This window comes from Ochotona curzoniae, unplaced genomic scaffold (assembly GCF_017591425.1).
Source record: "Ochotona curzoniae isolate NIBS_2020 unplaced genomic scaffold, NIBS_Ocur_1.0 scaffold_4506, whole genome shotgun sequence".
In the NCBI taxonomy this organism is placed as follows: Eukaryota; Metazoa; Chordata; class Mammalia; order Lagomorpha; family Ochotonidae; genus Ochotona; species Ochotona curzoniae.
In genome coordinates, this window is record NW_024467119.1 from 25111325 (window position 1) to 25135865 (window position 24541).

At 44.7% G+C, this 24541-nt stretch overlaps 1 protein-coding gene across 3 annotated transcripts; it reads left to right on the forward strand.

Moving 5' to 3' along the window:
- The first annotated feature begins 579 nt into the window (after positions 1-579).
- On the forward strand, positions 580-24541 carry LOC121147414 (vesicle-associated membrane protein 7B-like). 3 transcript variants are annotated; one of them, XM_040967266.1, is made up of 7 exons: positions 580-717; positions 3236-3400; positions 5138-5296; positions 9352-9448; positions 11098-11199; positions 17810-17968; positions 24238-24541. In XM_040967266.1, exons 2-7 carry the CDS (start codon positions 3372-3374, stop codon positions 24262-24264), a joined length of 573 nt encoding a protein of 190 aa, XP_040823200.1. In that variant the 5' UTR covers positions 580-717; positions 3236-3371; the 3' UTR covers positions 24265-24541. The 3 variants fall into 3 exon arrangements, with proteins under 3 accessions (XP_040823200.1, XP_040823198.1, XP_040823199.1); XM_040967264.1 differs by lacking the exon at positions 24238-24541 and adding an exon at positions 20328-20575; XM_040967265.1 differs by lacking the exons at positions 3236-3400; positions 24238-24541 and adding an exon at positions 20328-20575 and having other exon boundaries at positions 591-717; positions 5226-5296.

The following is a 24541-nucleotide window of genomic DNA, read 5'->3' on the forward strand; positions in this document are numbered from 1 at the left end:
CGTTCACTGTCCCCTGTTTGTTCCCGCACTGAGATGCCCCGGGCCGGGCAGAGACCTGGCCCCTCTGCTCCCCTTCCCAGGGAGGGCCAGCCGCTCCTGCACCACTCGAGTCTTCACCTCACAGCACACACGTTACCCTGCTGTCCGGCACCTGCTCCAAGTGCACTCCTAGGATATGAGCTGCTCAGAGCCAAGGTTGGGAACTGTTCTGCAGACCCTAACTAAGCACTTAGTAGGGGTTCAATCAGAACTTGTTGGAGCAGTGAGCAAATCTGATTCGACATCAGTCTCCACGTTGCACTACCTAGACCGTGAATGATCTAGGTAAGCACCACAAAGGAATAAGCCATTCGAAGGACGACCACGAAGGAGAAAGACTTCATCCACCCAAAGCGAAGACCCCGCGGGCTCCTCCTCTCCCGTGCAGCCCAGGCACAGACAGCCCCGCCTCTCCCTCCGTCAATCAATCGCACCTGCGCTTGCGCAGGCGCGGCCTCCCCCGAGGCCCCGCCTCCTGAGGCCCCGCCTCTCCAGGAGTTCCGCCCCGAGCCCGGTTCCGCCTCTCCTGGAGCCACGCCCCCGAGGCAGTGGCGGGCGGTTAGGTCCGGTAGTATCCTGTCCTTCCCTGGCCCGCCCGCCATGACCATCACCTACAGCTGCATTGCCAACGGCCGGACGGTGCTGGCGGAGCTGGCCCTGACTGGCGGCTGCTACCAGGTACCTCCAGCCGCGCCTCCGCAGGCCCCGCCCCCGAGCCCGGCGCCCACCTGGCCGGCCCAGCCCCCGAGACGCGGCGTGGCGGGGCGGCCCGGAGCCGGAGATGGGGACGCGAGGCCCCGCCCCCTCGGTCGGCCCCGCCCCCGCCCGCAGTCGCACTGCGCCACCCCGGGGTCAGGGTCGGTACTGCACGCGTCCAGGTTGGACTTGAGGATTTTGTTTGAAGATTTTCTGTGGCTCAACACACACTTATTAAACATGCCTTAGTTGCGAAATCCAGGAGTGTACAGTGGGAGGAATGCAGCTTTGCAGACGAGCCAGACGCTGTGTTTTGATCTCGTTGCCATTTGGGTGTCCTAAGGGTGTAACAAGGGGAGGAGACTGCACAGCGTTCAGGATGCATCGGTGCCTGCCTTAGAAGGTAATGACACCCACAAGGAGGGGCTTGGCTGAGAGCTTTCTCAGAATTATTTCTAGCGTGACACAGGAAAGGGCATGCTGTTACAAAGGCAATAACATGGTGTGTTCGGGAATTTCCTCCATGTGGCCAGAGCAGAGAGGAGGCCAGAAGAGGGGCCAATGAATCGTTGCTGAAGCATATTCTGATGATTTTCTCGGAGAAACTGGGGAGCAGTTACAGATTCATAAAGTGTGTGAAAACTGAGCAGCAGCCAACGAAGCTTTGGCAAAAGTTGGTCCTTTTACAAAATGGAAGACAACTGAGTTGGGCTGGCAGTTATGGTTTGCAATACAAGATGGGAGGACCAGGCTTAAGGCAGTGATGGTACAAACGCCAAGGAGTGGGGCAATTCAACAAATGATCCTGAGCAGGTCATCCTGTAGAACACTGGACAGGGGCCCATGTTGGGTGAGTCTGGAAATTTTCCCCCTGGGTGGCAGGAGGTGAGAGAGGTAACATAGAAGGTTGGAGGCAAGGACCCGGAGTGCAGGTAGCACATACTGAATACTGTTGCCTCTTAGATATAGTTGATTCATTTGTGTATTGATTTACCCACCTCATTTCTGAAGGTTTTACGTTAGCAAAGCACCCAGTAGGTCACTACCATGTTGGTCTAACTCCACCCAGCGAGGCTCAGCAACAAGAGGCGTAAGGAGTGGTGTCTGAGGCAGAATTTAATGGACTTTCCATGGGGCACAGGGTCTGGGATGGGCTTGGTGTGCTGTCTGTGTTCTTGTCTCTTTTTTTAGAAATCTCACAATGTCATGGTGTCAGGAACCTGATGGGTGTAGGAGTGTCAGCCAGGGTAACCATGTTGTAATGACATTGTGCCAAGCCCAAAGCCTTGGCAAGAGAGCAGCAGGCAGCCTTGAGGCTCCATTTAGCTGGAACCAGTTCTAAGCAGCAGGTTTGGGAAAACGGTAGTGTTTCACTGCCCAGAGCATGCTGACTGCCTGCTTGCTGACAGCAGAGGATCAGATCTGGACCTGACGGTTGAGAATAGTGGAAATGGGGAGAGCTGCCCAGGAGACATACTGAGAGGGGAGAAGAAAGGAGGACATTGAAGAGAGGAGAGATTAAGAGGCATTTGGCAGAGCAAGAGCCCAGGGCGTGTGCCTGTGTGCCAGTGAGGCTGTGTGCCTATGACAGGAATGCCCATTTCCTCTGGGGAAGGAGAGGATGCGGCTGTAGAAATAGCACCACAATCTGCTTCCAGGGCTCTCTCCTCCCCCCAGCCCCTCAGGTGCTGTGTTCCCCACATTCATCCTGCCATCCTCTCTGACCTTGACACAATCATCCGTGTCCATGGGCACCTGCCCTCGGCTTGCTGCTGCACCCACTTCCCAAGTTCGCTCTCCCTAGAGTTAGAGCACCTGGTTAAAAACAAAGGTCAATCAGAGCGTGACCTAAAGGAATTGTCTCTCCCCAAGCGAGCCTTCCATGCATTTCTAATCTTGCACAGCAGCTTCACTGAGCCTTTCAAACCAGAAACTGGAAGTGATCCTCGATTTTCCCCACTTGGTCACTTTGGCATTCATCCATTCATCACTGTCCTGTCTGCCGGGAATGCACGGGCCCATGGTCTGTTAGCAGCACACCTGCAGCCAGCCCTAGCTGATTGCTTCTTCCCAAGCTCTGCTGCAGATCCCTCCTCTCTAAGCTCCCCGGATTCGGCCTTGTATTCCTCCAAAGCACACAGCTCACAGCTTGCTCCTGAAGCAAATCTGATGCCATCATGCTGCTGATGAAACGCAGGTGCTAACTGCTGAGTGAGTCCGGAATACAACCCATGTTCCTGAGCCTGGCATTCACGGCCCGTGGAAAGGTCTTCCAGGAATATCCCCTTACCTTCGTCGAACCATTCCCCCACCCTACCCCTATCCCAATTCACCCCCACCTGAATCCCAGCTTCTAGCTACATTGCACCTCATCCACTCTCCTTGACCAAGGACACCCTTGGTCACAACTACCCCCTCTGCCAGGAAACCAATTTTCCCTACACTGGGGGAGTAGAACCCTTGCACTTTCTTTTCTTTCTAAAGACTTCTCTCTGCCTAGGCAACTTACATCCCAGACCAACTACTTCCTTGGCTGATGCATAGTCTTCTATACTTGTGTATCTCTGCCACTGGACTTCAGGACAGGGTCCATCTTCATCTGTCTTCACAGTGCCCAATGCCTACCAGTTCACAGTATGCTATCAGTCAACATTTGTAAAGCTGAGTAATTAAGGAAGGAGAAAGTTGAAGACTTTGCTAAGCTGAAGGAGCCTCCTTTTGTTAAGATTTATTTTCATTTGAAAGATCTACAGGGAGAAGGGGAGACAGAGAGAAAGATCTTCAATTCACTGGTTCACTCCAAGTGGCCACAATGGCCAGAGCTGAGTAGATCTAAAACTAAGAGTCAGGAGCTTCCTCCAGTCTCCCACACGAGTGCAGGATCCCAAGGCTTTGGGCCAGCCTCTACTGCTTTCCCAGGCCACAAGCAGGGAGCTGGATGGGAAGTGGAGCAGCTGGGACATGGACTGGTGCCCCTATGGGATACTGGCACTTGTTGGGAAAGGATTTGCGTGTTAAGCCATACCGTCAGCCCTAGGGACCTCTCTTTGTGAAGGGCACAGGGAGGTGGGCTGCAGTTGAAAAGGATCCGAGGGGAACACATCCTATCTCTCTGACCCTCCCACAAGGAAACACACCGAGGCAGGTCCCAGTCTTCTGTCATGCAGCACATTGGTTCTGGAATCATCCTCACTGATATTACTGCTTGTTGCCATCAGTTTTGTTGCAGATTTCACCAGCACATCATCATGTACTTACTCCAGAAAGGACACTCAGGGAAAGCTACCAAAACACGTTCCTGTACGATTCAAGAGCAGCCAAATGCCTAGGGATCCCTTTAACATGTCAAGGTTCTTAGGACATCCTTTCCTGGAAAATATTCACAGCAACCTGGATTTTTTTTTTTTTTCAGGCAAAATCAAGTTGTGGGTTTTTCTTTTCTGCCACACCTAACAGGCTTTGCCCTTCCATAAATGTTTTTGTTCCAAGTGTCATTTTGTGAAAAAGGAAACAGCAATTGGCTGTGTGGCTACTCCAGGCTTCCTGTATAACTTCCGAATTGCTTTCATACTTCTAGAGTAAATTAATGGGATCACACACAACAGGCCAAATTTCAGGTAATTGTGGCATCTTGGAAATGCTCCCCCCTTATAAGAAACAAACGTAAGAGTTCTGGAAGTTAGTTATTTTTGAAAGATATCACAAAACAAAAGAGAATACAAAATTTTCTCTTAAAAAAAAAGATAATGATTATGATTGGGCCTAGCATGCTAGCCTAGTGGCTAAATCCTCAACTTGCAAGCACTGAGATCCCATATGGGCACCAGTTCATGTCCCTGGCTGCTCTGCTTTCCTATCCAGCTCCCCGCTTGTAGCCTGCAAAAGCAGTGGAGAATGGCCCAAAGCCTTGGAATGCTGCACCCACATAGACCCAGAAGAAGCTCCTGGTTCCTGGCTTCAGATCAGCTCAGCTCTGGCTGATGCAGCCATTTGGGGAGTGAACCAGTGATTGGAAAACCTTTCTCTCTGTGTTTCCTTCTGTCTGTAAATCTCATCTGCCTTTCCAATAAAAACAAATAAATCTAAAAAAGAAGAAGATTGCTTAGGGTGTTTGGAGAGTAAGAGCTGAGTATCTTTAGTTCCTTAACCTAAAGTCTATCTTTTCAGTGCTAATAATCCCTGAAAAAATGTGAGTGCACAGTGCTTCCCAGCCGCGAAGCCACACAAAGGTGTAATTGTAAAATAAGATTCTCCAGGGTAGCCTAAATTTGCACATCTCAGTGCTAACACGTATAATCTCAGTATGTTATAAATATTTTCCTTCAGCATCATGGGACCGTTTCCCACTGACTTGGCTCTTACCATGTATGATGAGTTTCCACTTGTTTTGTCTCCGAGTCAGGTTGCTCCTTGATGAACCAATCAGGGCACTGGTAACTTGGGAGGGAACAAAACAACCTTCAAAGTTAACGCCAACCATTGGTTTTCAGGAACCTGCCGCCAAAGTGCTCCGGCTAGTGCTCCTCCGAGCTGAGCCCAGGACCATCGTTCCAATGGGAAGGTAAGGGGTGTTCGCCCGCAGATCTACTTGACAGTTCTCGGCTAAGAATCCCAGGAGGATGAGCAGAGAGCAGTCCTCGGTGTACCTATCCTCGGATGGAACCTCAGAAAGGAGAGCTTCCGTGCAGAGAAGCAGAATATCACACACTGGAATGATTAACAGTTCAAGACAGCAGTTACCTCTAGGAAGGAAAATGAGAATAAAATGAAACAAAGGGTATCATTGTATGTTAATTGTAATGTTTTCACTTAGTAGTGGGTCTACAAGTGTTCTTTTATCTATTCTCCATACTTTTTGATATATACCAAACATTTCATTCATTTTTTAAAAAAAAAGGGGGGGTGGGGGGGGAAATTGCTGCTTTAAAAGGTGACCAAGAAGATCCGACGCACTGGCTCGGTGGCTAAATTCTTGCCTTGCCTATGCCAAGATCCCAAATGGGTGCCACCTAGTTCATGTCCTAGTGGCTGCTCCACTTCCCATCCAGCTCCCTGCTTGTGGCCTGGGAAAGCAGTAGAGGACAGCCCAAAGCCTTGGGATTCTGCACCTGCATGGGAGATCCAGAGGTGGCTCCTGGCTCTTGGCTTTTTGACCAGTTCACCTCCGGCTGATTGTGACCAGATTGGGAGTGAGCCGGCAGATGGAAGATCTTTCTCTTTGTTTCTCCTCTCTGTCGATCTGCTTTTCAATAAAAATACTGAATAAATCTTTTTTTAAAAAATGACTGAGAATAGTGCCCACTGCTAAGGAGTTTGTGCTTAACCTGGTTTGGCTTTAGTTGGAACATGACACAGTTTGGCCTAAACCAGTCTGCAAAACATTGGCTGATAAAGGAACAGATGAAAGAAATGAAGAGCTTCTATTTTTAGATTCTACATGTTTTCAGGAATGAATTTGTTTTAATATAAAAGTAAAACATGGTTATCAAGAAACCACATCAAATGAGAGTATCGCTTTGTCAAGTATTACAAGCAACTTCCTCCAGCAGCAGCTACCACCTAGAACAAGTACTACCACCTGAGAGCCACCCCGAAACTTCCCTACCGTGTGTTCTGGCCCACTCACTACTTCCTTCCTCCTCCCCCACCATCCACCAGCCACCATCCCAGCCTCGACAGTGGTCACTTCCCTGTTTCTTCATTGCCTTAACAAACAAGTATACATCCTCAAATGATCACCCAGTTATGCTAGGTCTCTATGCATTGTCCTCACCATACCTTCCCTTACAATTTATCTGAAGAAGAATCTGTAAGTTTCCTAGCATCTAGGTTTGTTGGATGCCTACTCAAAATGCAGTCTGCAGTATTTCAGGTGGCCAGGTCAGGAGGCCCAACTCCTTCAGCAAGCTATAGACATTTTCTATTGCAGGCATATAATATTACATCTCCTTTTGAGAATGTTAGCAATCATTCATGCTCATGTCAGTGATGACAATCTAATTTTGTGTTCACTGAAATTGCTTCAAAGAGAGACATTTTACTCATTTGCTCCCGTTAATTGTTAGTCTCTTTTTTTTAAAGATTTATTTTTATTATTTTTTTTTTATTGGAAAGGCGGATATACAGAGAGCAGAGACAGAGAGGAAAATCTTCCATCCGATGATTCACTCCCCAAGTAAGCGCAACGGCCGATACTATGCCGATCCGAAGCCAGGAGCCTCTTCCGGGTCTCCCACGCAGGTGCAGGGCCCCAAAGCTTTGGGCTGTCCTCGACTGCTTTCCCAGGCCACAGGCAGGGAGCTGGAAGGGAAGCAGGGCTGCCGGGATTAGAACCGGTGCCCATATGGGATCCTGGGCGTGCAAGGCAAGGACCCCAACCACTTGCGCCACTGCGCCGGGCCCAATTATTAGAGTCTTTTGAAAACCTCTTGCCAGAAATGCAAACACCACACCTGTCCCACCACATCTCTGCCTGGATGTCTAACAACCATTTCAAACTTATGTCCAGAGTCACTCACCTCCCATGGTCTCCCCTCACAGCACCTTCCCAGATCCACGAAACAGAAACCTTGAGGAGTTGAACTTGGGTTCCTTGGCTTGCCATGCTGAGCTATTTCCTCCCCTAGAAGATACCAATCTTGAAAAAAAAAAATATTTTGATTTACCATCCCCCCATTTTTCTTTTCTTAAGAAACACATTCTAGAAGTGGTCATCTGGCACAGTGGCATACCCATCTCACGTCAAAGTGCATGAGTTCAAGTCCCAGCTCCCCTTGCAATTCCACCTTTTGTTAATGCTCTGCGTATAGGCAACAGGTGACAGTGCAAGTGCTTGGCTGCTTAGCACGCACATGGGAGACCCAGATTTTAGTTTCACATGCCGAGTTTTGACCTGGCCCAGCTGTAGACACTTTGGCTGTTTGGGAAATAAACCACCACATGGTAAAATATCTCTTTCTCTCTCTCTCTCTCCCCCAACCTTTAAAATTAATTTTAATAAGCAAATTTAAAGTGAGCTTCAAACTCTTATTTTTGAAAGAGAAACACATTCTGGAAGAATGCATAATAGAGTAAATGTGTACTTTCAGACCTTATGGTAGCATATGAGAATAGCAACTAAATGATGGTGTTCTCTGCCTTGCTGTTGTCTGCTAACTACATACTTGGACATTGGACACTCACATTATTTGCAATGTCAAAGATGGCTTCTGAATGTTGCTGTAGTAAGCATATAGTCAAAATTCTCCTTTTCGTATCCAGATTCAAGTCACATCAAATCACACATGTAACTCACAAATAGATGGTAGAATTAGCAAGCTCTTTTTCAGCCAAGATTCTCCCAAATTTAGAAATAGAAATAATTGCCAAGTGATCATGTGTATTAATCATATCGTTAAGCATATTGTGGCACATCACATTCATATGATATGAAAGATTAATATTAAATGTTTCACATCTGGAATTATGTTTATTTGTTTTCTGAAATCCTCAGTTGAGTGTGTGGCCAAGTCTTTGCCTGTTAACCCCATTTGGAGATAGAATACAGAGGAAGGACAAAGCCCAGTGACCATCCCTGTTCCTATAGGTTCTGCATTGTTGGATATAAATGATGGAGACACTTTCCAACAGTCTCTTAGCTTCCTCATCCATGAGTTGAAGAGAACAGAGAAGGTCTAAGTTACAATGCTCAGGATAAGGCGCACTGGGCTGGGTTCTCCTCTCCCCAGCTTATTCTGGGCACCAGGTTATTAGCACTTTACAACTTTTTAAAAATTTATTTACTTTTATTGGAAATGCAGATCATATTTACAGAGAGAGGGAGACACAGAAAGAAAGATCTCTCCACTGAAAGATTCACTCCCCAAGGGGCCACAGCAGCGGAGCTGAGCCAGACCGAAGCCAGGAACCAGGAACTTCTTCCGGGTCACCCAAGAGGGTCCCAAGCCTTTGGACCATCCTCCACTTCTTTCCTAGGTCACAAGCAGGGAGCTGGATTAGAAATGAAGCAGCCAGGACATGAACCAGCACCCATATGGGATCCCAACAGATGCAAAGAGAGGATTTACCCACTGGGCCATCGCACCAGGTCCGGCAGAAAGCAAGAAGTGCTAAATTAAATATGACAGTAATTTTGAAAGTTCACGGAAAAGTGGATTAAAATTTTATTTTGGTGCAAAAATTTTTTTTAATTCAGGCAGTTTTTTTTTATAATAGGCATTTTCTATGAACTCCTTGAACACCCACTCCTGCATCTATACAAAACTGGAAGGAAAAGAAAATTTTTTTTAATTAAAAAAAAAAGGAAAAAAATCAGCAACCCCAGCATTTTCTACTGGGTCAGATTTCAAATGTAGCTGACTTCTACCAAAGTCACTTAAAAATATATATAGATATGTACACATTTTCTATTTTTATTGATGTAATTTTAAATACACATTCAAACTTTAGACTTTTGACTTAACTTTAATTTTTCAGATATATTAAAGTTCTGCTTATTCTGTTTACAAAGTTATCTGTATAAATTTTAATGTCACTAAAGAAAGCTTGAAAATTGAAATTCTCTGTGTTGTTTATTTTTTCGATGATATCATGTAAATAAATGTATTCTTTCCAAAGCTATGTCTACCATACTCTCTTTACTGATGGAATCACTTACTTATGTGCTACAGATAATGCATTGGATACTGTGGCACCATCTGCATTTCTTACAAATGTAAGTTTTGGGGTTTTTTTTTTACAGTTTTTATTTTTTGGGTTGGTTGGTGGTTGGTTGGATGTTTGGATTGTTGGTTGGTTGGTTGGTTGGTTGGTTGGTTGGTTGGTTGGTTGGTTGGTTCAGAAGGCAGATTTAGGGCCCAGCGCAATGGTCTAGCGGCTAAAGTCCTCACCTTGATTGCGCCAGGATGCCATATGGGTGCCGGTTCTAATCCCGGCAGCTCCACTTCCCATCCAGCTTCCTCCTTGTGGCCTGGGAAAGCAGTCAAGGATGGCCCAAAGCCTTGGGACCCTGCATCCGTGTGGGAAACCTGGAATAAGTTCCTGGCTCCTGGCTTCAGATTGGCATAGTACCAGCCGTTGCGGCCACTTGAGGAATGAATCATCGGATGGAAGATCTTCCGCTCTGTCTCTCTGCCTCTCTGTATATCTGACTTTCCAATGGAAATAAAATAAATCTTTAAAAAGAAAAGGCATATTTATACAAAGAAGAACAGACAGAAAGAGATCTTTCATCTGCTGGTTCATCCCCAAATATCCATCACAGCCAGAGCTGAGCTAGTCTGAAGCCAGGAGCCAGGAGCTTTTTCTGGGTCTCCCATGTGGGTGCAGGGTCCCAAGACTTTGGGCTGTCCTCAACTGCTTTCCCAGGCCACAAGCAGGGAGCTGGTGCTTTCCCAGGCCACAAGCAGGGAGCTGGATGGGAAGTAGCCAGAACACAAACCGGTGCCCCTATGGGATGCCAGCTAATATGGGCTGGATGAATGGATAAGCCACCGACTGACCCCAATAAGTAGCTGTTTGGACTGATGTAAGAAATCTTTCTAGTTACTGAAATTTTGAACTCTATTTTTTTTAAGATTTATTTTATTTTTTATTGCAAAGTCAGATGTACAGTGAGGAGGAGAGACAGAGAGGAAGATCTTCCATCCAGTGGTTCACTCCTCAAATGACCACAGTGGCCACACTAAGCTGGTCTGAAGCCAAGAGCCTGGAGTTTCTTCCTGATCTCCTGGGTGGGTGCAGGTTCCCAAGGCCAACCTCCACTGCCAGGCTATAAGCAGGGAGCTGGATGGAAAGTGGAGCACCGGGATATGAATCAGCACCCAGGAGATCCTGGCGCTTGAAGGCAGAGGGTCAGCCAATTCAGTGAACACACGGCAGTTCCAGAATTCTTTCTTGGGGTATTGAAATGCCCTGCAGCCTGGGGGTGATCGATAGCCTTAGAGTTTGGTTCCCCGACATTTGGTATTGGATTGTAAACAGAGCAGTTGGAGGAAAATGCAAATGCTATTTAGAATAGATCATGGATTCTTCTCACTCCTGACCTTCCAGACACTAACACCCCCATTTCCCCACACATCCTCAGATGCAGCAAGGAAAACCAAGGTCGCCCGGGCCATCATATGGGGCTCTAACCGTCCCAGCAGCAGTGGATAAGGCCAGAGCAAATATACTCTTCATCAACATTTCATCTGAAAATAGCAAGCATGACCTGCAATGAAAAGCCAATATTGACATGTTGCTTTTTTTTTTTTTTTTAATGTTCAGGTTCCTGCCAGACTTCAGTTCAAATAAATCTTTGCCCTGTCATTCTCCAGTCAAAATAATTCATATAGGTTAAATATTTCCATTGGTTTTCCCCAGGTTAGTGACACCTTAACAAGAAATCCTTTGATGTCACAAGAACAGTTTTATCCTTGCAATGCAGTTTCGGCAGATTTTCAACAAGTTTTAGGAACATATATGGTATGTACCTCAAGTTGTTATCTGAAATATTATGGGTATTACAGTTGACAAGCCGGACGGGATTGATCAGAGAATAGCTGTGAATACAGATAAGAACTATCACTAGATAATAATCAAAAGGAATGTTTTTCACAAAATATTGACAAGTTGATAAAGTATGTTAACAATATATAATATAGTATTATTTGCCGTTTAAGAAAGACAAACTAAGAACGAATGTATCTATTTACCTTTAGATTTTAAAAGGGAGGGATAAATTAAAAACACGCAAATGGTGGTACCTCCGTGGGATGAGGGAGAGAAGCAAGGGTTGAGGTAAAAGGAACAGAAGTTAGGCCGCCATGCAGGACACTTTTTTGGAAAATCTGACTTTGGGTCTGCACGAAAAGTCTTGCACAATACTATAGAAATTTTCCCCACTAAGTGAAATCAATCAGTCACAGCAGGACAAATAGTGTATGGCCCCTCTTACGTGAGGGTTATGGTGTGGTCAGCTTCAGTGACAGGAAGTAGAAGTGGGGGAGAGGTCAGTGGGCAAGGGCTAGGGGAATGGGATAGTTACCGTTTAAAGGATACAGAGTTTCCGTTTGAGAAGATGAAAAATATTCTTGACATGGGTAGGAGATTATCATTGTATAACAGTGTAAGCATTCCTAATGCCATTGAACTGTGCCCTGAAAATTGTTAAAAGGGTAAATGTCACAGTATGTATTTTCAAGTGTGAATATATATATATATATATATGGTTTTTTTTTTATTTAGACTGATCTCTAATATTCAAAAGCAAAATGGAAGTCAAATTACCAAGAATCTTGTAGTGAGTTAAACATTTGAAATACAGGGCCCGATGCCGTGGCCTAACAGCTAAACTCCTTGCCTTGAACATGCTGGGATCCCATATGGGCGCCAATTCTAATCCCAGCAGCTCCACTTCCTATCCAGCTCCCTGCTTGTGGCCTGGGAAAGCAGTCGAGGACAGCCCAAAGCCTTAGAACCCCAAGCTCATGTGGGAGACCCAGAAGAAGCTCCTAGCTCCTGGCTTCAGATCAGCTCAGCTTCAGCCATTGAGGCCATTTGGGGAGTGAATCAGCAGACAGAAGATCTTTCTCTCTGTCTCTCCTCCTCTCTGTATATTTGACTTTGCAATAAAAATAAGTAAATCTTTAAAAAAATTGAAATACAGTGAAAAATTGTTTCAAAGTCGTTCCAACACACATTCATAATGGGATTACACTCTTAGAAAAAGAAAACTAAAAGTGAATTTTTAATTAACTTTTTAAAGTCACAGTATGTTAGTATTGCTATATTGCTATTTTTAAATCAGTTTATATAAACATAGATGTATTTAACTCTGCATAACTACTGTTAAGGCTCAAGATTTTCAGCAGTAAGAGTTACAAACATAAAGTCAGAGTAGCCAAGTAAAATCTTCAAGTCCCAAGCTTTCAGTAAAAACAAATACTAAACAATATATAATTGAAAAGATATCGCTTGAAAAAAATACATCACATGGCATATTTTCTTCTTAAAAAATTCAAAAAAAGAAAGTCTTGAAAAATTGCAAAATAAATCAATAAATAAGACCTCTGCTGAAAAGCGTAAAAGCAATGAGCAGTGGCAGTGCCTTCATGGCTGGCTTTCCGGCTCCGAGCCCCACTCCCCTGTGAAGGAGACAGGCTTGATTCCAGACATGGGGCAGGAAACATCAACCAGAACCATTTGGTCACCGTGCGACAAGGGAGCTGTGCGAGCCGTCTACACTGCACTAGTGTCTTGTTTTGGAAGATAACTTCAAGAGATCACTACCAGGTCAATGGAATAATTTGAGCATCTCAAAGAATACCCCTGCAGTGACTAGCCCATCAACTACAAGCACACTTTAAATGTTCAACAGAGGGTCCAGTGCGCTGGCTCAGTGGCTACATCCTCGCCTTGCAAGTGTCAGGATCCAATAAGGATGCTGGTCCATTTCCTAGCTGCCCCATTTCCCATCCAGCTCCCTGCTGTGGCCTGGGAAAGCAGTGGAGGACGGCCCAAAGCCCTGGGACACTGTAGCCATGTGGGAGACTGGAGGAAGCTCCTAGCTCCTGGCTTCAGAATGGCTCAGCTCTAGTCACTGTGGTCACTTGGGAAATCAGACAGTTGACAAAGATCATTGTCTCTCCTTCCCTCTGTAAATCTCCCTTTCAAGTAAAAATAAGCAAATCTTTTCTTAAAAATGTTCTTGGAAAATGGAATCAAGTGAGAAATTGATCTGTGAAAAAAAAAAATTGAAATCCACATGTAGTTCTTCCATTATACTCATTGTCCATGAACTTTGTACCTACCTCTCTCACGTTCAAACCCCTGAGTGCATTCTGGCACAGGGGAAAAGATCCCATGCCAGTCAACTCTGCATCCCCCTGCGGGTCCCCATTGGGACTCTGCTGAGCAAAAGGAACAGCCGGAGCACTTGACTCCTGGCTGTACTGCACGAGCTGCACCTCAGGCAGACCGCAGGGCCCTGGACAGTGGGGCTTCTATTCCTCATGCACGCATTCCAGCTTGTCCGTGAGGAAGAGAAGCAGGCAGCCATGTTAGAGGACATCACAGTGATAGGAACAACACACTATCGAATGTGAGAAAACCTACAAGACAAATGACCCAATTTCTTCCATAAACAAATTACAAAGAGGAATAAAACTCAGGTGAATCCATACATTAAAAAGAGACTTACAGGGCCCAATGTGATGGTTCAGTAGCTAAATCCTCACCTAGCTAGTCCTGGGATCTCATAAGACACTAGTTTGTGTCCCAACTGTTCTACTCCCCATTCTGCTCCATTTTAATGACCTGGGGAGGGGTGGGCAGGTGGAAGCAAGGAGAGCCAAAGGCCTTGGCACCCTGTAACCATGTGAGAGACCCAGAAGAAGCTCCTGGCTTTGGACTGGCTCGGCTCTGGCTGTTGTGGCCATGTGGGGAGTGAACCAGTGCATGGAAGATTTCTGTATATAACTCTTTCACATAAAACAAATCTTTATTTTAAAAAGAACATGCATATTTTAAGTGAATAACTTATACATGGTAAAGACATTTCCATTTGACTTTATAAACTAACTTGGCAATCTTTCAAGCTACAGAAACTTTAGGAAAGTTATTAAAATCCTGTATTGAAACTAACAAAATACACATAGCCAAAAAATTGTTGAAAGTTTTTACATATGTATGCCAGTGACTCAAATGTCATTGAGTGAGCTAAAAATACATCATGCTACGCAAATTTTGATAATTCCCTTAGATTCAAAGATTGTGAGTGGCATGGGGTGCAGCCACTTAGATATGGTTGGGATCCCTGCCTCTTATAATGGAGTGCCTAGGCTCAGGTCCTAGCTCACCTTGGATTCTAGCTTCCTGCTGAGGCTGAATCCAAGCAAGTTTGGCCCCAACACTCCAGACACCCACATGAGCAATATGGGAGGAGTTACACAATACCGGCTTTGGCATAACCCGTGCTGTGTTACACATTTGGAGTGTGAACCAACACATGGAAGATCTGTCTGTCTGCTTGCCCTTTAAATAAATCAGGCACACTAAATGCCAAGGCTTTGAGCCGTCCTTGACTGCTTTCCCAGGCCACAAGCAGGGAGCTGGATGGGAAGCGGAGCTGCTGGGATTAGAACCAGCGCGCATTTAGGATCCCGGTGCATTCAAGGCGAGGACTTTATCTACAAGGCCGGCCACCGTGCTGGGCCCAAGCAAGGCATTTTTAAAAGGAAAAGAAGAGGAAGAGAAAGAAACATTAAATGCTAACTGTTCATCCTGATTATATCTCCAAAGAATTTTTTTCCAGATAAAATTACATGCACAGGATGCAGTCAGGTCCCCAACACAGCGTGAAGTGGACATGGTCAGCACTGCCTTTTCCACACCTGCTGGTGAGCTCCTCACCCAAGACCCATCTTAGACTGCACGACCCACGAGCCCTCTGTAAGGCAAATGAGGCCACTTCCCAAAGAACCAAAGAGCAGGGTTTTAGTATCCTTGAGTGAGTGTCCTTGGTTTCTGGAATCATGACTTGCCTTTATATAATACCGAAGCTTGTGCTGCTCCATGTTCTGCAGGGGCCTCCCTCTTCTCTGCTTCCAGCATCTCTCATAACACAGCAACTGCAACCTACTGGGCATTTGTTTTTCTTTACCCACTGAAAATACACATACATATATAGTCATACACACAGAGATATCTTTGGTCACTTAGGAAACTGTAGGATCAACTCTTGGAAGGGAGATGTATGGCTTACACAATATGAGTGTATTTTCATTTTAGTCAACACTGGTAATTCTTTCCATTTCTCTGACTGTGAAGCAGGTTGGCCATCTCTCCTCATTTATAGCATCATTCATGCTACTTTTAAGATTTGCCTTCTAGAGCCTTGCCTTTTCTGAGCTTTTCTTCAGCAGATTATTAGAAAAAGTATTGCATATCTTATAAGATTTTGCAGAATGTGTGGGTATCAATTTATTCTGCAAATATTTCCCCCAGGTTTCATTTGTCTTTAAAAAAAAAGAGTTATTTATTTTTATTGGAAAGGCAGATTCACAAAGAGGTGAGACAGAGAGGTCTTCTGTTTGTTCACTCCCCAAATTGTTGCAACACCCAGACCTGGGCCGATATGAAGCCAGGAGCCAGGAGCCTCCTCCAAGTCTCCGTGTAGATTCAGGGTCCCAAGTCCTTGGGCCATCCTCTACTGCTTTCCCAGGCCACAAGCAGGGATCTGGATGGGAAATGGAGCAGCTGTAACATGAACCAGTGCCCATTTGGGATGCCAGCACATGCAAGGGGAGGACTAGCCAATTGAGCCAAACATCATCCCAGGTCCCAGGAAAGCATTTTTTTAAATATGCATCCAGTCTAATATGTGAGTAACTTGAAGTTATCACTCCATCCTAACCTCAAGTAAAAGCTGAACAAACTGAGAAAACACTAAGTCTTAGACGTAAGTTGACGATACAGAGCCAACAACTGCTACTCAGAGGCACCACTTTGGAACAGTCTTCTCCGTATGAACCTCCACCAGCCTGGGAAAGCCTAAACCAGAGCTGGCAAAGGCTGACAGCTCACTATAGACAAGCCTCCGTTAAAAATTTTAGGAGGAGCCAGTCATGAGGTAGCAGGGCTGTGAGTTTTACCTCCAAGATCTCTGCCAAGTCTTCCCAGTGAAGATCAGAGAAAAATCCTTTTTTGACCCTAGTGGGCAGGGATAGGATGGGGAGCAACCATTTTGAATTGCACTTGAGCATTTTTGTTCTTGATGAGAAACTGTTCTACCAGGACCTCGCCTATTGGGGTTGTTTTGGAGCCTGAGCAACCGGAGGGAAGGAAAATCAGTCATCCCATGGTATACTAGTTCCAGAACTCCCTGCAGATACAAAAGTCCACAAATGTTGTTGCCTTGTGATACAATGGCATTGCATTTGCATATAACCTATGCACATCCTGCCATACCCTTTCAGTTACCTCTAGGTTTCCTGCACTATTTACACAATGTAAATAGTTTTTATACTAAATTGATCAGGGTGCAATGACAAGAATGAACTTGGGTACATGTTCAATATACACGTAGTTCTTTCCTCCAAATAACTTGGAGTGTGTCTTTGGTTGACTGCCTGGACAGGGAGGGCCAGCTGTAGCCAGCCCCAGCCCCCTCCACCCTTCCACATGGGTGTAGGGACATACCCACCTCCCGTTGCCTCCAAGTATCCAGAAGCTGAGAGGCACTTATGAAGTTCAAGGCCCAGCAGTATGGGCTCACCTAAAATCACGATCCAGCATGTATACTCCTTGATTTGCCTCAATGGACTGAATGTGTCCATGCAAAAACCTGTGCACAGATGCCACAGCTGCTTGTCTAAAACCTCTAAACTTGGACGCAACCAAGGTAACCTTTAGGAGATAAATGGAAAAACTGTGGTGTTAGCAAGCAAAGGAATGACACTGTGCACTGAAAACAAACGAGCCAGTTGGGCCTAAAAAGGCCTGGGGAAAAACTCAAGTGTGTGTTACTAACTTGAAGAAAACCAACTGAAAGGGCTGTACTATTTGGTCACAACTGTGTGCCACGCAGGAGCTTATAAAAAAAGATGAGTGGTTGCTAAGGCTGAGCTGCTGGAAACACAGGATTTCCAGGGCAGTGAAGCTATTCTGTAAAATGCTGTGATGATGGAAGCATGTCATTGTACTTTTGTCCAAACCATACCAAGAAAGAACCTAATGTAGACTGGGGACCCTGGGTGGAAATGTGCCAAGATGTAGTTATAGCTGGTCATTAAGTGTACGCTTCGATGCCAGATGCTGACAGCGGGGTTATACAGTTCGGTGGCACAAGAGTGGGCAAACTCTGTTTAGTTTTGTTTTGAGCCTAATACTACTCCAAAAGTTAGCTGCTTTTTTTTTTTAGAGTAAACAATTTAAATCAGGAAAAAAATCATTTCTGTTGCTGATTACATTGATGTACTTATTGTTTGTTGCGAGGTTAAAATGGGACAATCTGAGCTTCAGTTGATTCTTATATTGAAATCCAAGTGAGATGTGCTGCTTTTTTTATTATTATTCTATATTCACTTCTATATAGATGAAGTACAATAAAAATCAAAGTAACAGAATGAGTTCCACAATGATGATTCAAGTGACTGATGTAAAAAATGTTTTGACACAAAATGTTGAAACAATTTTGGAAAAAGAAGAAAAATTGAGTATCTCCCTTGATTGCACAGATGACCAGCAAACACCTGTAAGTGATTCCTGTCTTTGTCGATGTACAAACTGTGCCCTATGTCAGTAGTAACTGCCCAAACCAAACCCATGCTAAGCATGCTGTTGGTCCCGTGGAACCAGTCTATGGCTTTATCCCGAGATTCTTCAAGTGCAACTAAAATATGAAAAGAATTATAAAACAACCCAAATAAAGAAACCCACGAATTCGAGGGCAGCTATTTGCCTAATAGAAGGATTCCTTGCATTCAGAAACATAATTAGTCAACAAATACATTACAAAGGAAAAAGGAGAGGAGGAAAAATAGAAACACTCGCATCATACAGCCCTTATTTGTTTTTTTGATTTAGACACACCTTAAAAGAACATTTGTAACTTTGTAAGCTAGATCTCAAACTCAGGATATTACACTGCATTTATGAATAATTAGGGAAATAGTATTGCAATGTTTTTGAGAGGCTTTTTTTTAACTTTTATGTCATTTATTGGAGATTTCATTTATAATTTTTGACTGGGGCCTGACGCAATAGCATAATGGTTAAGGTCCTCGCATTGCACGTGCCGGAATCCCATATGTGCATTGATTCTGGTCCCGGCGGCTCCACTTCCCATCCAGCTCCCTGCTTGTGGCCTGGGAAGGCAGTCAAGGACAGCCCAAAGCCTTGGGACCCTGCACCCATGTGGGAAACCTGGGGAAGTTCCTGGCTCCTGGCTCCTGGCTTCAGATCAGCGCAGCACCAGCTGTTGTGGCCACTTGGGGAGTGAATCATCGGGTAGAGAATCTTCTCTGTCTCTCCTCCTCTCAGTACACCTACCTTTCCAATAAAAAATAAATCTTTAAAAAAAAATTTAACACAACACAAACTTTTTCACTGAAATTATGTGATGAGAATCGAGGAGAAATACAATGGGATAGAAATGAAACAAAAATTGCTTAGAAACTGAAAATAGTTGAAACCAGATATTAATATCCATAGGGATTCTTATCATTTTATCAACTTTACTACATTTTAAAATGCTCCATTAGAAAATAGTGGGAAACTATTGGATTGTTGCTTTAGAGCATATTTTATTCATCTTTTCTAGAAATACAACTACTATTTAAAAGCAAAATACACACATACCAAGTTCCATTGATTCTGCTTCCTAAATCTGTTTCTAACAAGGTATTACTTACACAGAACAGTCACCCATGTTAAGTGTGACATTTGATGTGGACTTCGGTATTTATATACAATCCTAGCATTTTCCTCTTGCTCTTTAAAGCTGGTTCCTCCCCACAGCCTGAGCTGCTGCTGTAGTTTTGTCCTTTCCAGAATTCCGTAAGTAGAATTATACAGTACAGTTTATTGTGTTTGATTTCTTCACTTTTTTCACATGCTTTTTATACTTATGCATGTCATGTGTCCACACTTCACTCATTTCCATTGCTGAACAGTATTTCATAGAATGGGTAAATCTTCCTTAAATTACAGGCATTGTATTTGGCACTAAGAATATGATAACAGGGCCCAGCGCGATGGCGCAAGTGGTTAAGGTCCTCGCCTTGCACGCCCAGGATCCCATATGGGCGCCGATTCTATCCTGGAAGCCCTGCTTCCCTTCCAGCTCCCTGCCTGTGGCCTGGGAAAGCAGTCGAGGACGGCCCAAAGCTTTGGGACCCTGCACCTGCGTGGGAGACCTGGAAGAGGCTCCTGGCTTCGGATCGGCTCAGCTCCAGCCGTTGCAGCCACCTGGGGAGTGAATCATCGGAGGGAAGATATTCCTCTCTGTCTCTCCTCTCTGTATATCTGCCTTTCCAATAAAAATAAAATAAAAACTTAAAAAATATATATGATGACAAACAGCCACGAGTACCGATTAAGCACCTAATAAAGACTTAATGCTCATTAAATACTATTAGTTTGAACAAAGATCCTCTACATTAGTTTTATAGCAGGATAAAGTCACATCAGTCATATAATCTGTAAATAAGAATTAATGGAATAAATTATTACCTAGGCTCACAGTTGTACTTTTTGAGACTTATGACATCAGAGTGCAGATAGCACCATAGTACCTGGGACTGTGTTCCTGCCTCTGGGCCTGGATGTTGCAGACACCTGGGGAATGACGCAGCGAGGGGCAGAGAGAGAGAGAGAGAGAGAGACAGAGAGAGAGAGTGTGTGTGTGTGTGTGTGTGTGTGTGTGTGTGTGTGAATGTGTCTGTGGAACTCCAGCGCAACATTTCAGAAAAGCTGTTCAGCCCTGTTAAGTCTTTGTGGGACAGAACAAAACCACTGTAAATCTGTTCTTTCAGACAGCTCTGGTAAGTTTTACAATGTGGCCATTAGTCCAGAAACAAAACTTTAAAACTTTGTGCTGATTTTTATTTCAGGTTGAAGAATTCCAAGAACCAAGGAAGATTCCTAGGATATGGAAACACTTCAAAACAGTTTTAATTATCACTGCGACAATTCTCCTTTCAATCCTTATTATTCTTTTAAGTACAAATGTAATACCAACTTGACACTTTCTCCCATCTCCAACAGATGTCAAAAACAGTTTTATGTAGTAACAGAGTTCCACCAACTGACAATTCCGAGATCATTCTCTATGGTAGAATTAAAGAGGCTGGCAATAATGTTTTTGTGTCCCCTGACCCTCGACCCTGCACCTCTTCCATTCCCAGCACATCATCGTCTTTTCCACAATTCTCCCCACTCTCTTCCTGTTTTTAAGATAAACAAGCACAAACCCTGGGCTAACAATGCCAACGTCTAACTCAGCTCTACCACATAAGCAACTGTGATTTCTGGACAAGTACCCAACCTAGGCCCGTCTCCTCCTCTGCTAAATGAGGGACAACAGCGCTTACTAAACAGAACTGCTGTTTAAGTGTTAGCCGTGAAGAGGAGGCGATTGTTGCATTCATGGCATGGATTCAGTAATGTTCCCCCACAAATGCTATGGGCATGACAACACCCTTGGATGGGGCAGCAGTTACTTCACTGTGTGAGATGGCCGCTCTCTGCACTCTCTGGAGTGGCAGCTGCTCTGACGCAGATGCAGCCTTGTGTTGGCTCAGTCAGCTGTGCAGGCTGAGAATAAACCGCCAGATAGAACATCTGTCTCTTGTTCAAATGAGAATTAAAAATCTTAAAAAGTACACCCTTAGAAATGTGATTTTTGGGCCTGGCATGATAGCATAGTGGCTAAAAGTCCTCACCTTGAACGCCCGGGATCCCATATGGGCGCCTGTTCTAATCCCAGTAACTCTACTTCCCATCCAGCTCCCTGCTTGTGGCCTGGGAAAGCAGTCGAGGACGGCCCAAAGCCTTGGGACCCTGCACCCATGTGGGAGACCCGGAAGAGGTTCCTGTTTCCCGGGTTCAGATCGGCACAGCACCAGCTGTTGCGCTCACTTGGGGAGTGAATCATCGGATGGAAGATCTTCCTGTCTCTCCTCCTCTCTGTATATCTGCCTAATAAAAATAAATAAATCTTTTAAAAAAAAGTTGATTTTTTTAAAAAACACATGTACAGTCCAGACACATTTCACCTCATCCAAGTGTTGCTTCTTTGAAATGAAATTTCAAACCACCATGTTATATACAAAGCATTTCCTTATGGGACACTAGAAACATGAGTATCTCGCTTCTCTTACTTAAGTCCAGGGTGAGACAGGTGCCTAAGGAGTTATTAAGACATCACTTGACACACCCACATCCTATGGCACATTGCCTGGGGTCAAGTCCCAGCTCCAGTCCAGGTCCCAGCGTGCCGCTCCATGTGTCCTGAGAGGCAGCAGGTGAGACCTCAGGCAATGGAGCCTCTGTCCCGGACTGAGTCCCCAGCTCCTAGCTTTGGTGGAGCACAGCCTTAGTTAGCTGTTACTGTCACTTGGGTTGGAAAACCAGATTAGAGTTCTCCCCTCGTGTCTCTCAAATAAATCAAAACCAACAGTCATTTTTGAAAAACACTTTTAGCCCGTGACCAAAAATCACTGACTTCTTAGGAGTTCCAGCTTCCAATTTTACTTTGCAGATAGTAACAAGGTATCATGAATTCTACTCCCTAAGTAGGAACTTGATTTTAAAAGTCACTTAGTGATGCATGGGGACAGGTGTTCCTGGCTGCTGAGTACTGAGTAACTATTGAAAAGATTTTTGGGGCCAGTGTGGTGACTCAATAGGCTAATCCCCCATCTGCCAGTGCCAACATCTTATATGGGCACTGGTTCATGTCCAAGCTGCTCCAACCTGCTTATTATGGCCTGGGAAAGCAGTAAAGGATGGCCCAAGTTCTTGGGCCCCTACACCAACATGAGACTCAAAAGCAGTTTGGTTCCTAGCCTCCGCCCAGCTCCAGCTGCTACAGCAATATAGGAGTAAACCCGCAATGGGAGATGTGTCTCTTCCCAGGGCTACATTCTGCTGCTTTCACAAAGTATTAGCAGGGAACTGGACTGGAAGCAGAGCCTGTGGGACTCAAATCAGCCCGTATATGGGATGATGGCACCACAGGCAGAGGCTAAACTTACTACACTGCAATGCCAGCCCCTCAATAACTCATTTTGACTGTGATGATGAAATACCAACATTTTAAATAGCCTCCAGATCCATCAATTCTGCTAACACAGCATCACCTTTCCATTCCTAAAGGGTTTCTAATGCTTATGGAGTTTCTGCAGTTCATACCGAAGGAAAAATGAGGTAGTTAAATGTTCATATGCCAAATGTCCTGACCGGAAGAAGTGTCATTCAACTTCACAGTGACATTAGGGTGAGAACTATTGCAGTAGCGTAACGGAGAGCACAGAGCAGCTGTCTGGCAAGTACAACTCTATTTTGTAGACGAGAAAGTAGTACAGTGACTTCTTCAAGCTGACACAGCTGGAAAGCTGAAGTTTGCTGCTTGAAGAACTGTGGCACATAGCCATAAAACCCTTATGGTTAATTCCAACAGTACCATTGGACCCCCTATTTGTGGATCAGGCAAAACTTATCTGTCATCTTGCCTACTAGCAATTTAGCAGTCTGCTGGAGGAGCAAAGGGTTATACTGTGTGAGAAGAGATGTGTCCATAAATTTTGCTTACATTACTGTCAAAGCCCTATCAAAGTTGGCTCTTAGCATTTCTCATTTACAATTGCATATAACACATATATCTGGATCCTGAATACCAGTGAGCACTTACATTATTATACTATAGAAGCATGATCATCAAGTTCACCTATTTTATCCCCTCACTTTACACGAGGCTGCTGAGCCCTGAAAGTGCCAATGGATACCATGCCTCTCCCAACTCCACTCAGCTGCAAGCTTCAAGCACAGGCTGCCTCCCCACTCAGAGCAGGTGCACACAACACATGCTTTCCCGGGCAGTCATAATCTGCTCTTGGAAAGCTGCCCAAAGGAAGGAGTCTAATAGAGTATCCACTTAGTATTTATGCTAGAGTTGTCATAATACAACTGAAAGGAACAAATACCAAGACAACTGTCAATTGTTCATTCATTTATAGCTCAAATACTGTCGCGCTCCCACTGCTTTGTACTCGAATTTCCAAACATGAGCACTTATTCTGTCACTACATATAAATAACTTTGAAAAACAGAGTGACATTTGTAGACATAAAAATGTTAGACAATTCTAAGCAAAATGTATGTTCCAGTTGAAGAGACAAGTCCAAGGAAAATCACAAAGACATTAATACAACAGCAACTATTTAAATGGCATATTGCAAGGGAGACAATATGATGCAGGTGGTCAACACACCGCAGAGGAAGAGCTCATGGGTGGTAAATCGGATGAGAACTGGAAATCAGAAATTTCCTCCAATAATTAAAGGCAGTCGACAGTAACAACCTGAGTGCTCCATTCTGCAAAAGGATTCCCAGTTAATTCAACAATCCTGACATGGGCGTCTATGTCACGCAAAAGAAACGTGAAGCACAAGCTGTCACTTGGAGTCCACTGGACTATGCCGACACGACTGCTGCAAGGACAGGCAAGGTGGACTAGACTGCGATGTGTAAACCTGTAACACTGCAAATAATCTGCAGTGCAGGTGGACCTGTTCTCATTTCTCTCCAGTTCAAACCTGTTCCAAGCTATTTTACAACTTTGCTGGATGGCTATATTCACTTAAAGGATCATACAAACGCTTCAGCCTTTGGAGCTCATAATCAACTATAGTCTTCCTCACAAAACCTGCTTATTTAAATCTCTAACCTCAGTAACCAGGATCACAGCTGTCCTAGGTAGAACTTTGTTAGCTCATGTTGACTCATTTTCCGAAAGTACAGGGCTTTTACAAAAAAACCTGGTGGTGATTCTTCAGTCAAGGATGCTCAGCAAAGCTACAAGGCCAGAGCAGGGAGGCCCCTGAAGGTATCCAGGAAAACTGGGAGAAGGCACCCCGTTGTGGTTGGTCTTTAAATGATGTACGCCCTACAAGTCTGCCCACATCCCTTTCCTATGTTGTCTGCCTAGCATGTGAAGGCACCGACACACTATACGCAAGGCTTCCACACCATTTGGACAGTTAACAAATGTGGACTTCTACTTTCCACCACCTAACAATCTCACAAGTACTTGAAGATTCTGCTC

Excerpts from the sequence above, each read along its gene's own strand:
- LOC121147414 (XM_040967264.1), top strand. The coding sequence starts at position 3,372 with ATGCTATCAGTCAACATTTGTAAAGCTGA. Across the intron at positions 11,200-17,809 it reads AAGTTTTAGGAACATATATG|ATGAAGTACAATAAAAATCA; the intron begins GTATGTACCTCA and ends ACTTCTATATAG. Across the intron at positions 17,969-20,327 it reads CAGATGACCAGCAAACACCT|GTTGAAGAATTCCAAGAACC; the intron begins GTAAGTGATTCC and ends TTTTTATTTCAG.